This window comes from Diadema antillarum, unplaced genomic scaffold, assembly GCF_040938485.1.
Source record: "Diadema antillarum isolate AM-2024a unplaced genomic scaffold, OU_Dant_1.0 scf00000148, whole genome shotgun sequence".
Taxonomy (NCBI): domain Eukaryota; kingdom Metazoa; phylum Echinodermata; class Echinoidea; order Diadematoida; family Diadematidae; genus Diadema; species Diadema antillarum.
This window is the reverse complement of record NW_027271037.1, coordinates 1,011,242-1,023,647: the sequence shown is the minus strand read 5'-3', so window position 1 is coordinate 1,023,647 and position 12,406 is coordinate 1,011,242. Positions and strand designations below refer to the sequence as shown.

Here is a 12,406-nt window from a genome sequence, read left to right as displayed (position 1 = left end):
TCATTGGGGGGAGAAATAGAGATGTACCCAGAGAATGTGCTTCCTAACTGGTCCATAATAGTGACATTTCATCTGTGAACATATTTGTGCCAGCCTTTTCATTTTTTCTTGACTCTCTGGGGCATCATTAGCAGGATGCTTTGCTATGAATAAATATTATTGAGATGACTTTCTTATCACTTTCTTCCTCTGTAGGTGATGGTCATCGGAACCTATGCAATCGCTGTGAGCTTCTTTGGAGTGTACGACATGGCAGTGGATACACTGTTCCTCTGCTTCTGTAAGTTTTTTTTTTCTTTCGATATTTTCTTCGATGTTCACTACTTAACTAGTTGCTCAATTTATACTTAAATAATATATAGTTCAGGCTGACTTGACATCACGTGAACATGTTATCAAGGATTACGTATGTAAACATGATATTTGTGGTACGTAGCTTGAAACACCAAGTGTGAGTGTGTTTTGGCGTATTCGTCTAATTGCATTGAGCACAAATTTAATTGCATATCGACAATAAGATATGTCTCCCTATACATGGAATATGACTTGTGATGAAAAGGTAAATGTATCATTTGTCGTTTTGACAAGTTGCTTAAGCAGGCCAAGGTGGCATTTGTGTAAAAAAAATTGCCTGGAATGTGTTAAGCTTTTTCCCCATCGTAGTACTTATGCTAAGTTTTAAGAACTTCTTATCTAGAGGCACAGGTTGAATGATTTCTGACAAATAGAAACTTGGTTCATCTCTACATTTTTTTTTTTTTGGGGGGGGGGGGGGGATACAACAAAAATGTAAATAATGATAATCCTGATTGTGAAATGCGTCTTACATTACCGTCATCCTTAATCTTTTTATCCAACCCACAGTGGAGGACCTTGAGAGGCATGATGGCTCAGCAGAAAAACCGTACTACATGTCCAAGGATCTCATGGGCATCGTCGGCAAGAAGAATAAAATAGAGAAAGAGGACTAGATCTGCCGGTTGGAGCAAATTTCCAGAGCCAACCTTGAACTCTTTGTGTCCAACGGACGTCAGTAACAAATATAACGCCCCATGTTAACACCGTGTGACTTTTATGACATCATCAACATCTTTAGGAGAGGAATATGTTGAGAACGTGGAGAGCTGGATTGACGGATGCACATGGAAAATGGAAATCCCCCCAGGAATCATTGATCTCTGAGTTATTGTGAGAGTCTTGAGCGGCTTGAGTCAGGACTAGAGGCAGTGATGTCGATGTATATGCACCCATACGAGCAAAACTTCCCATAAGACGAAACTTCCACCCTGAGGAGAATTTCCTCTTCATTCTTTTTAACTGCAATCGAAACAAGTGGAACTACCCTAACTTTTATTGAAAAGGCTGATGATTTTTGAAGATGAATCCTTTGTTAAATAATGATTAAAAAAAAAAGATTCAGAAGGTGTTTACTTTGAACCCTTCGCACAGAGTTAGGTTCCCAACATGAACACCTATGTCCAGTTATAATCTCTTGATAACCCCTATGATGCATCTTCAAACTGATGCTGTCATTGTAATTTAGTACAGTTCAAACTAAGTTATTATGTACACATGTCGTGTGAGTGAATGAAGATTGAATATATGAAATATAATTTTATTAGCACTGTTTGAATTTTCATATTTGCCATGATGTACTGATATTCTTCTAGTTTTTATTCAAATAGAAAAGGAGATATGTAAATAGAGTTATTATTTTGTGATGGATTTGACTGATGTTGAATGTAGACAGACTTGTTCCAGAGATTTGTTACAGTCTAAGGACTATTGTGGCTGAATGAAGAAATACTGAAATTGATTAAAAATTGCATTTTTTTTTTCATCAATAGGCTTACAGGGAATTTGAGATGTGAATGGAAGAGTGGAGTTATAAAGCACAAGGAGAAATGTTTCAGTCATCAGATGCCAGCATCGAGAATTTGTACATAATGGTAAGATAATTGCAGACATTAAGATTGTGCGGCTACTGTAATTGTATACTCTACTGCACATTATAAAATACTGGCCATGGCAATCATAATTCAAAGTTAAGTAGCATTTTTAAGATGAGTCTTAACCTGATCTTAAACTCATTGAAATGTGTGCTGCTTGGCTTACAAACAGAGGGAGATTTTTTTCCCATGTTATTATCTCATATCCACAGTCAAATCCATCCACTTTTGAAAACAAACAAACCAAAAAGCCAACAACTCGTATAATGGTCCTGTACGTATGTGACCAAATTTTGCAAGCAAAATCATTTTAGAAACCGGCCTCTTTCACATCTACGGGACCGTGGGCAATATGCGGTGTCACTTTCTAAATGAAATCTTGTGTTACAGTTTTTGATCCTAACGTCCTTTTCCTTGATTTTAATCTCACAGCCAGATTTGAAATATTGTCTGTTTGGAAGATGCACTGCACATATTCACTATTTTGTTGGACACGCCATTGGGAAGTTGGATATAATTTGGGAAATCATTTTCTCATTCTCTGTTTCTATCCATACAACAACAATGACAACGACAACAACAACAACAGCAACAACAACAACAACAACGACGATGAAGATAAATTCATGCCTTCTGTTTTCATGATGTGGTATAATAGAATATTCCAAACCTTAGTAATTCAATCTGCAGGACAATCCATTGCTGTAAACACACAAGTCTGTATGCAGCTTGGGAGTTGAATTTTCATGCTTAAGAAGGGTGGCGGTGGGGGGGGGGGGGGGGGGGAGGGGAAGAAGCAAGCAAATCATTTAAGCATCATTTTCTGTTTTCCTGCATGTTGGATAAAAAAGAGACCACCTTCTTTGTGCTGAGCCTATGTATGTATGTATGTATATAAGTGTGTATGTATGTGTGAGTGTTTGTGTGTGTGTGTGCTGGTGCATTTATTTTTATTGGTATTTTCACACAGAATGAAGGTCAACAACAAAGACATGTAAAATTCCTTGCTAGGCTGAAAGGAGATCGGGCGATATAATGTATTGACACCATGGCTGTTTGCTAGAATAAAGTTTTTGTAGGAATTGGTAGCATGTGTGATGCATAGCCTACATGGAGAGGTGAACGGTAAAAGTCGTAACATTTACTGAATGATGTGCTGTTCCAGGGGTGGATCCAGGAATTCTGTAAAGGGAGGGCATGACTAATATTTCTGGTGCCACTTCCGGGTTTCATTTCATTTTTTTTCTTTTTATTTCTTTTGTTTTTAACGAAAAATGAAGGGGGGGGGGGGGTGTGCCGTTTGCGCCCCCCTCTGGATCTGCCACTCTGTTTTATATATTTCAGTTGTTTGTATAAAGCGCATGAGGAAATAGTTCCACTCCTGCCTATGATATATATGCATATCTTGTGCTTCAAATTGTGCTGTGAATATAAAAAACATGCATCAAGAGAGCAGGGGAAAGGGTTTTGCTTTGCTTTGCTTTACTATGTTAATTCTGTGTGCGCAAGCAGTAGATTAGAGTTACAGTGTTTCTAACATACTATTCCACAAAGTAATCTTAAAGTGCATAGGAAAATGGTAGAGTTCATTCTTGGTGTGTTTAAGAGTAGCCTTCCTGCAAGGATGCAACCATTTATATGTATATATTTTTTTGTGTTTGTATACAATTGTTTATATCTTTATTTTTTTCCATAAATTTATCCATCCCACCTGCAGCATTGAATTACCATTGGCTCTCATCGGCTGACCATTGTGTGTATTTACAGAGAATTTGTGTATTTGTTTTGTGTGTTTTTTTTTTTCAAAGTCATATTTTTAAATGTATGATATATCACAGATCTATTGCATTCACCTTGAATTTATATTTCATCATAGCTTGTGCTATTGCTTGTGGAATTCAAAGCCTTGAATTACCTATCAAACCATATCTTACTGTGAATTGTCTCTTGAAATTGTTATGGTATTATCCTGGATTGCAGATTCAATTTTTGATTACCATTGGAACGTATAGTATTTACAATTTTTCTTTTTTTCCGTTGTGAGCATTAGCCTTGCAGTAATTACACATGAAATTATTGTATACATGTACGTTTGTAGAAGAGGGCACAAATAAATCACTAATGTTATTTTTTGTTGTTTGTCAGCTTTTTATCACACTTGAAAAGCTGGGGGATGAAAATGTAGTGTTTCACATAGAATAAAAACAAACAAACAAACCTATCTTTGCTATTATTTTTTTTTTTCACAGGAGGATCTAGCACTAGTGTGCAGATCAACATAGGCAAATTTGTGGTTTGAAAATTGCAGCATGAGATCAGGTGTTTCACACTGTACAACATTTCCTGCAGAGTTTCAATGTTACCTTTCACATGATAGAGTACATTGTACGTGTCTAGGCATAAATCACTGTGCGCTGATGCTGCCTAATGTATGCGGGGAATTTATTAAGATCTAACATGGGAGTGATGTGTGAATTTTTCCTTGTGAATTGTGCTTGTACTTGCAATTTTAATAAACTTTGAAAACTGTGATGCATGCAGTATGCTCTGCTAAGTTCCAACAGGCACCATCAGGTCAACGCAGGAAAAAAAAAAAAGGGGGGGGAATTAATGAGTGGATTTGGCAATTAAATATGCCTTTATGGGTGCCGTCTTTATTTGGTTTTATTTTCATACTGTATTTCATTTCATTAGTGTGTCCTCTTTAAGAGGATTGGTTTTGCCGTCTTTCATGCTGAATCATACGTCTTTCTTGTCATTATATAATGGTGAACATGCCTTTGCTATTCTATTCAAATGGTCTTTCAGCTTTCACAACGATGAAGTGTCCTCTGGCTGTTGTTTTTGAGGCTTGGATTTGCATATTTATTCTGTCTGTCCTTTTCATTGTTTTCTTTTTATCATCTGATGGTCATTCTTAAAGCTGTGTATTTGTGGTGGTGTGTTTTTTACTAGGCTGATAAATTCTACAGAAAGCAATTAATGAGTGCTGAACCGTCCATGAAGACTGAAATTACAAAATCGATTTCTTTGTCCTGTCTTGTAGCTTCACTTTTGGTGCAAAAAGTCACAACTGTACTGTGTCCAGACAGGATGAGCTAGTTTACTCCATTCTCACACTAAAATGCATACTCGGAAAAAAAAAAACTCCACAAGAAACAGTTAGCCTACTTAAGAGGTTTTCTTATTTTATCATTTGCAGATAAATATGTCCATTTTCTTGTTTGACAGAAATATGATTTGAAAGAGTTCGCGTATTGTATATTTGTACATTTTTAACACTTGATAAAGATTATTTATGTATTATATATGACTTGTATGAGAATGATATGATGTAAATAAAGCTCTTCTTTTCACCGTGAATGACAATTCGTGTAAATTGTTTCTGTCGTTTTCTATTTTTACAGACAGTATCGGCGTTAACATAAAAGCTGATATTTTCCCATATTTTTTTTTTTAATGGGGTCACAAATATCTTTCGCAAGATTTTGTTTCGTAATTTGACTCAAGACACTAAAGCTATTGTAAATACAGTAATGCTTGTCAGTTCAAGATATTTTCACATGTTGTAATACATTCACAGCCCCAGGATTATTAACGAAATTCGAGAAAATTTAACCATCGCGAAAATAACAGTTTTTACAAAGATAAGAGAAGAGAGAGCGAGAGAGGGAGAGAGAGGGAGAGAACAATTAAAATGGGTAGATAATGATAACTAATAATAATGATAATAATAATGATTGCATCTATATGGCGTTTTATACTGGTGTTTCTAAGTGCATAAAAAGACTAAAAAACAAAATAACACTAGGACAATGCAAAATTAGAACTACAATCACACAAGAAGAAGAAGAAAACAAAAGCACATGTGTTTGTACACAGTACACAGTTTGATACAATAATTAATAACTGATTGTGTGTGTGCTCCTCCAGAAAAAAACAAAAAAATCACAGCTGATTAAACAAATGGGTCTTAAGAAGGATTTTAAATGACTCAATAGATGAGTCATTTTGAATATGAAGAGGGAGTTTATTCCAAAGGGTGGGGACAATGGAGGAGAAGGCTCCGATGAATGGTAGAAAAACACATACACACAAAAGGAAATAATACATAGATGCAATTACTAGTCCTTAGATGAGGGAGAGACACCACCCGACATATACATTATGAGATTGTCCTTGACCTCCGGCGGAGGTCTCGGGTTCGAATCCCGATGAAAACCCATTTTCTTTGCTCAAAAGTTTTCGCCATTTATTATTTGTTTCTGGTCAGTTTTCCCTTTCTTGTTTCAATATATATATATATATATATATATATATATATATATATATATATATATATATGTATATATATATATATATATATATATATATATATAGATATAGATATGTATATGTATATATACATATATATACAGTGTATATAAATCTCACTTAAATTGCATACATATTTCTCAAAAAATGGCTCTGAGAGCTATAACATTTTCGACCTTACGAACACATTCAGAACCACTGTTCCAACGATTCAAACTTCTAGATGTTGTTAGGTTACATAAGTTCTCAGTTTTAACATTTATGTACGATCTCTGCAATGGAACTATTCCGCACCCTCTGTATGACTATTGCCAAATTGTGCATCACACTTGCACACCTACAGGACAAGAACAAATGAAAAAAGAATGTTGTACTTACCAAAATTTAGAACCACACAGGGACAATTTTCGATTTCTTACTTAGGACCAAAACTTTGGAACACATTGCCACGAGAAATGCGTGAACAAAGCAAAAGATCTACATTTCGTAAATGCCTTGCAGATTTCCTTCTCTAATAGAGATTATATACTGTATCATGTATAATTAGTTTTCTATGTTAGAAAATATATGATGTACATTGTATTTAGATATCAACAGCCATTTCAACCAACCATGTAATAATTTTTCGTTTGTGTTTAGCTTTTAGTATGAAGATCAAGGTGACCAATCTCGACTAGCACGTGTGCTAACTTTTGGGTTCCTTGTTAACAACAGCTTTGTAGAATTACGCTACATGTATCACATTTAAATCTCAAATGTCTTCATTTAATCATGTTATTGTAAAGGAGTAATAGATAAGTATTTTTTTCATATATGTATGTAAATATAATTGTATAATGATTGAAAATGTACATGTTCAAATGTTGTTGTTGTTAATAATAATAATAATAATAATAATAATAATAATAATAATAATAATAATAATAATAATAATATATATATATATATATATATATATATATATATATATATATAATATATATATATATGAATTGAAACAAGAAAGGGAAAACTGACCAGAAACAAATAATAAATGGCGAAAACTTTTGAGCAAAGAAAATGGGTTTTCATCGGGATTCGAACCCGAGACCTCCGGATTACTAGACCGGTGCTCTACCGACTGAGCTATTGAAAGCCCTAGATCGGTGTTCGTCCCAAACCCTTAATTCTCTTTGCTCGTGTGGTCAGAAGCTATAGTGTGTGTTTGTGTGCCACACACACACACACATTAACCTGACATAGACCCAAAGGACGTAAATCCTTCGTAAATATATATATATATATATATATATATATATATATATATTTTTTTTTTTTTTTAGATAAATATATATATATATATATATATATATATATATATATATCTTTTTTTTTAAAATCTAGATGGAAACTATGGTCAACAAAGTACTTTGCGGCAAGTTTATGTTGCATAAGGTGATCATTCCTCACCTCTAAAAGTAGAATACACTCGAATGTGCCAACGCCTCCTTGACATTGAAAATAGATTGCTCGAGATGTGAGTTACTAGGCCCTATCTGTAACTTTAGGGGTACGTGTGCGTTTGTGCGTGCATGTATAAAGTCTAATTATAATGACCTGTGATTTAGTGTTCTCGCATGTTTATTTTGTGTGTGTATGATGTGCAGGGAGTGTGGTGTAAGAGAGCTGAAGTGTCTACCTTTTCAAGACAATAGTCGAGCTTACAGTCCAAGAAACAAAGAAAAAAAAGTCAACACAATAAATTACTGAAACAATGCTTTGTTCTCACTTGGAATTGTTTATCATCATTGCAATTCAACTTATAAAGTGACGTCACAATAATTAGGGAGCTTTAGATTTTAGACGCGCGAACGTTCACAGGGGACAAAAAAAAAACATGATCTGAGCGTGCGCAGTATAATGACCCGCGCTACTGCGCACGCTCAGATCATGTTTTTTCCCTTTGAACGTCCGCGCCTACGTCTGCCTATGCCCAACCTTGTTTTATTGTGATGCGCGTAGTCTATGACGTGTTATAGTACAGTACATTGATTACTCTACGCGCACACGTCATAATGCACCCCTAGGTAACAATGGATAGATCTTGTAAACCATTAAAGATTTTGTACCTAGATATTGTTTAGCAGTGTGGTCTTACGTACGTTACTTCAAAGAGAGTTTGACGAAAATTTCCCCTCTCCCCTCACGAAGCTTGTTAACTGTCTCCGATCAGCTTTGAGTTTTTCCAAAATGGCCAATGTTTTCACAAGGAGACATGGCAAGCCTCGAACTACGACTTTCTCCGACTTTTGCATCAAGAAAGACCACCCTCACACCCGCCCTAAACTACCGCGACTCTTCTCGCCGATTCGCCGACACAACCCACACTCCCCAGGCCTTGTTTACCAGAGTCCTTATAACAAGGACAACCTGGTGAGTATAATGTACCAAACTGGAAAATTAATCTAGATGACTTTCTGTCAACGTGATTTAAGTTTTGAAAGATGTTACGTACTGCAACTTACTAACAAAGTTCTTTGGCTTGCAAAAACAGTATCAATATCTTTTCTTTTCTATTCATTTATTATTATTATTTTTTGGGTGGGGATGGGAAGGGCTAAACAGTTAGGAAGCCTACTTACAATAATGTCGTGCATTCAAAAATGTGAGCAAATGTTAGCTGGGTGGTCGCATCCGCCACTGCGTTGGCATTTTTACAAGTCGTCCACTAAAGTTCAGAGTCTTTCCAAGCCCGCTCGATTTCGGGAGCAGATTTGTTAACCATTGTATTAAAAAGTAAGCCGTTCTTGTCAACCTACAAACAAATTCCGCATCAAAAAGAAAAAAAAAATAAACACATATTTGATATTGAAATGAAATGGTAAGAATTTCTTTTGAGCATGGATGCGTTTATTTTCTTTCTTTGCAGACATTCAGTATCTGGAGTCCGAGGGCTATACACAAAGACTTCAGAAATAAATTTTCACACATGCGTAAGTCGGGATTTTTCAATGCAAAACGTATTCCTCGGTGTACGATGTGTGTGTGTGTGTGTGTGTGTGTGTGTGTGTGTGTGTGTTTCTGTACGTTTTGTGCTTTCACATCGACAATATTTGATAACCTGTATAAACTAAACGACCTTAAATAAAAATGGCGGACAGAGTGAAAATTTCATCGTGTTACCGTTCTAGAACTTATTTTTTATTTAGGATTTAGTCCCTAATTCTAATTTAACAAATATCGATGAATTGATCTACAGCCCATCAAAATCGACCTTAAATCAAAGGATTCTATAAAATTATTGTCTTCTCTGCACCGAAGTGCTAAGGTGATTTATTTCACTACGAACTGGGAAATTAAACTGAAACAACGCTCTTGGAAAAGGAATGAAAATGAGTTTGTTATTCAGTGCAATTACAATTTGCTATCGCTATAAAATGTAATTAAGAGTTTAGTTTCTCGTATTTTTATCTTAACCAGAGGAAACAAACTGGACCTGCAGGCATGAAGTGCGAAGCAACAACCCGCTGGAAGTTGGTAAGATTTCCCGCTTTTCTTGTTTTCAACACTTGAGAGCAAAAAAAAAAAAAAAAAAAAAAAAAAAAAAAGGTGTTTAGGTCACAAGCGATGTTTTACTAGCGCCACCTTGCGTCCGGGAAAGAAGCCTCTTTTTGATGCGCTCTATATCTACCCGATCATCCTTTCGTGTGGATTTCTAAACTTGAACGGTCAATCACAAAGTACAAATACCCGCATAACCACGCAGATGCAACGAGACACGCATGCATGCAAATGCGTCCGCTTCTTGGAGAAATTTTCGAACCAAATACAATGTAGATCAACTCGATTCGTATGCTCTCCTATACAGATCAAAAGAATTAATAAAAGATTCAGAATAACGTTTCTGAGAATTAAGTTAAGTAAATCTGCGGTAGCGTCATTCTCGGTCGTTCTTGCATTGATATTCCAATATTCTCTCCTTGAAGCATTCCCAGAAGAATGTGCAAACCAAATTGCGGTTGAAACTACCATGATGTCTAACGCGGGCCAGCGCGTTAGCCTTGGCCTAATTCGACTGATATATTTCAAATTTCGGAAAGTCGATATCAAATCTTTAGTTCCCCAGCATATATTCGAGGTACATGTAGGCCTATTTCTTCTGAACGATCTGGAAAGAAAAAACTAAATGGATGATCGGTACATAAAGAGACTACTGAGTGAATGAGTACAGGCAAAGGAAATCAAGTTTGATACTTTGGTAGTTTTCTTGGCTTAATTGGCAAATGTGAAATGAATATTAAAACAGAACTGACTTAAAAAACAAACAAACAAACAACAACAAAACAAAACAGAAATCTTGAGTCCGGATCCAATGAAGACGCAAACACCAACCCCTGTACACTCTTCATCCGACTTGGGCAATCTGGCTACATTGTTCAAATGAATCCCAGGTTGATTCCAAGTTATTATTTGTATAAACCCTTGATCGAATCTTTCACTGACCCGCCTCCATATACCCTAGGAAAACCGCCGAAGATCCGCTACTCGATCAGCTCCACTTCCCGCTTCAGCTACCAGGATCCCGCTATCCGCATGGCGAAGTGGAAAACCACTTCTAGGCCCACCATGCCGACCAGATTCAGCAGCAACCCAAACACGGAGCCAGTGGCCGGAATAGGTACATTTTTATGACTTTTTCAGACTTATCCCAATGAGCGACTACTTCAGTTTTTAATCTACTAAATGTCGCTAGACTGGGCGAGTCAAGTGTAAACATCAGTCACAATATGCTATGGAAACGAAATAATCTATGTGAGAAAATCACGTTTTTAAGTTCATTATGTACTTTCTCTGACACATTCTGCTCCATGTTGAGTGTGATCATATTCATCTCTCTCTCTCTCTCTCCTTTAATCTCTCGTAAGTTTCTTTCTATTACCATTCCTACTTGACACGCTGCATGCACCACCTGTCGGTAATGCAGTTCTATATTTCTGAATAATTACAGAAATTCAATTGCACCAAAATATGGAGATATGGAAATATAAATTTTTGTGTGTGAAACAAAAAAAAAAAAAAAAATTGAAATATTTCCATTGGAAGTGATAGATAAATCAACATAGAATCAAATGCAGGTGTGTTATCACCATCAAGAGACATTAATGTCATTAGGGTAATAAGTAACTACATGTACTTTGTGGTTCCCATAGCAATAGCCGCCATATAATAATGTACTTTGGTATACTGTGTGATATTTGTTATTCCCAAGGTTTGTTAATTCAAAAGAAAAAAAAAATAGGGTTCATTTATTCAAAGACTCATAGCATTGTAAAAGGTTTTTTATTCCGAATTTTCATTAACTGGAGAATAAGATTAAGTTATTCCAAAGGTTTGTTAATCTGAAAATGAAATAAGATTTTTCAATCCGAAAATGAAAAGAATGTGCGTACAAATGAACCTTCAGGATTAGTTACTAGATTTGTGGTGTTATTCCGCAAGTTCGTCAATCAGAAGGTTCATCAATCCCAACATGAAATAAGGTTTGTTATTCAGAAGGTTCGTTCATCCGAAAAATGAAATCTGGTAGGTTATACCAAAGATCCTGTAGGATCTTTGTTTATACTGAAGATGCAAGGTTCATCAATCCAAACATGAAAAGCAGGTGTGTACATTGTACAAACAAATCTTTGGAATAACCAACCTTCGAAACAATGAACCCCATGTCATTTTCGGATTAATGAACCTTCGGAATAACAAATTGTAATCGATGTACCATATACATTCACACATTTGGTTCATCATTAGTTTGTTTGTTCACACTTCAATCTGACACTATGCATCGCTTGGCCCACTCAAATCATATTTTATTCCCCTTCTATCATCCGTTCTCCCGCCATTTTTACTTCCCTAGTTCCCAATGCCAACATCCTGCCCCCTCTACCAGCCAAAGACGAGAAGAAGACACCTGCACATCCAATCAAAGTCCTGACTGAACTTCTCAATGAAGACCTCTAGATGGGCAGACGGGTACTGAACAACCAGAAAAGGGACGACGACACAAATTTAATAGTTAAAAGTTTAATTCTCTTTAATCACGAGATGAAAGATTTGCACTTTGAGCTGGAAACTAAGTTGAGGAGACATTCCAGTCTGAATTACAATCC

At 35.9% G+C, this 12,406-nt stretch overlaps 1 protein-coding gene across 1 annotated transcript in view; it reads left to right on the top strand.

The window, feature by feature from the left end:
* LOC139721736 (choline transporter-like protein 2) overlaps positions 1 to 971 on the top strand; it is a 41,045-nt gene extending 40,074 nt beyond the window's left edge. Inside the window, exons 20-21 of the mRNA XM_071633056.1 lie at positions 196 to 280; positions 865 to 971. Coding sequence (XP_071489157.1) covers positions 196 to 280; positions 865 to 971 — 192 coding nt within the window. The remainder of the gene's footprint in view (positions 1 to 195; positions 281 to 864) is intronic.
* The last annotated feature ends 11,435 nt before the right edge of the window (positions 972 to 12,406 follow it).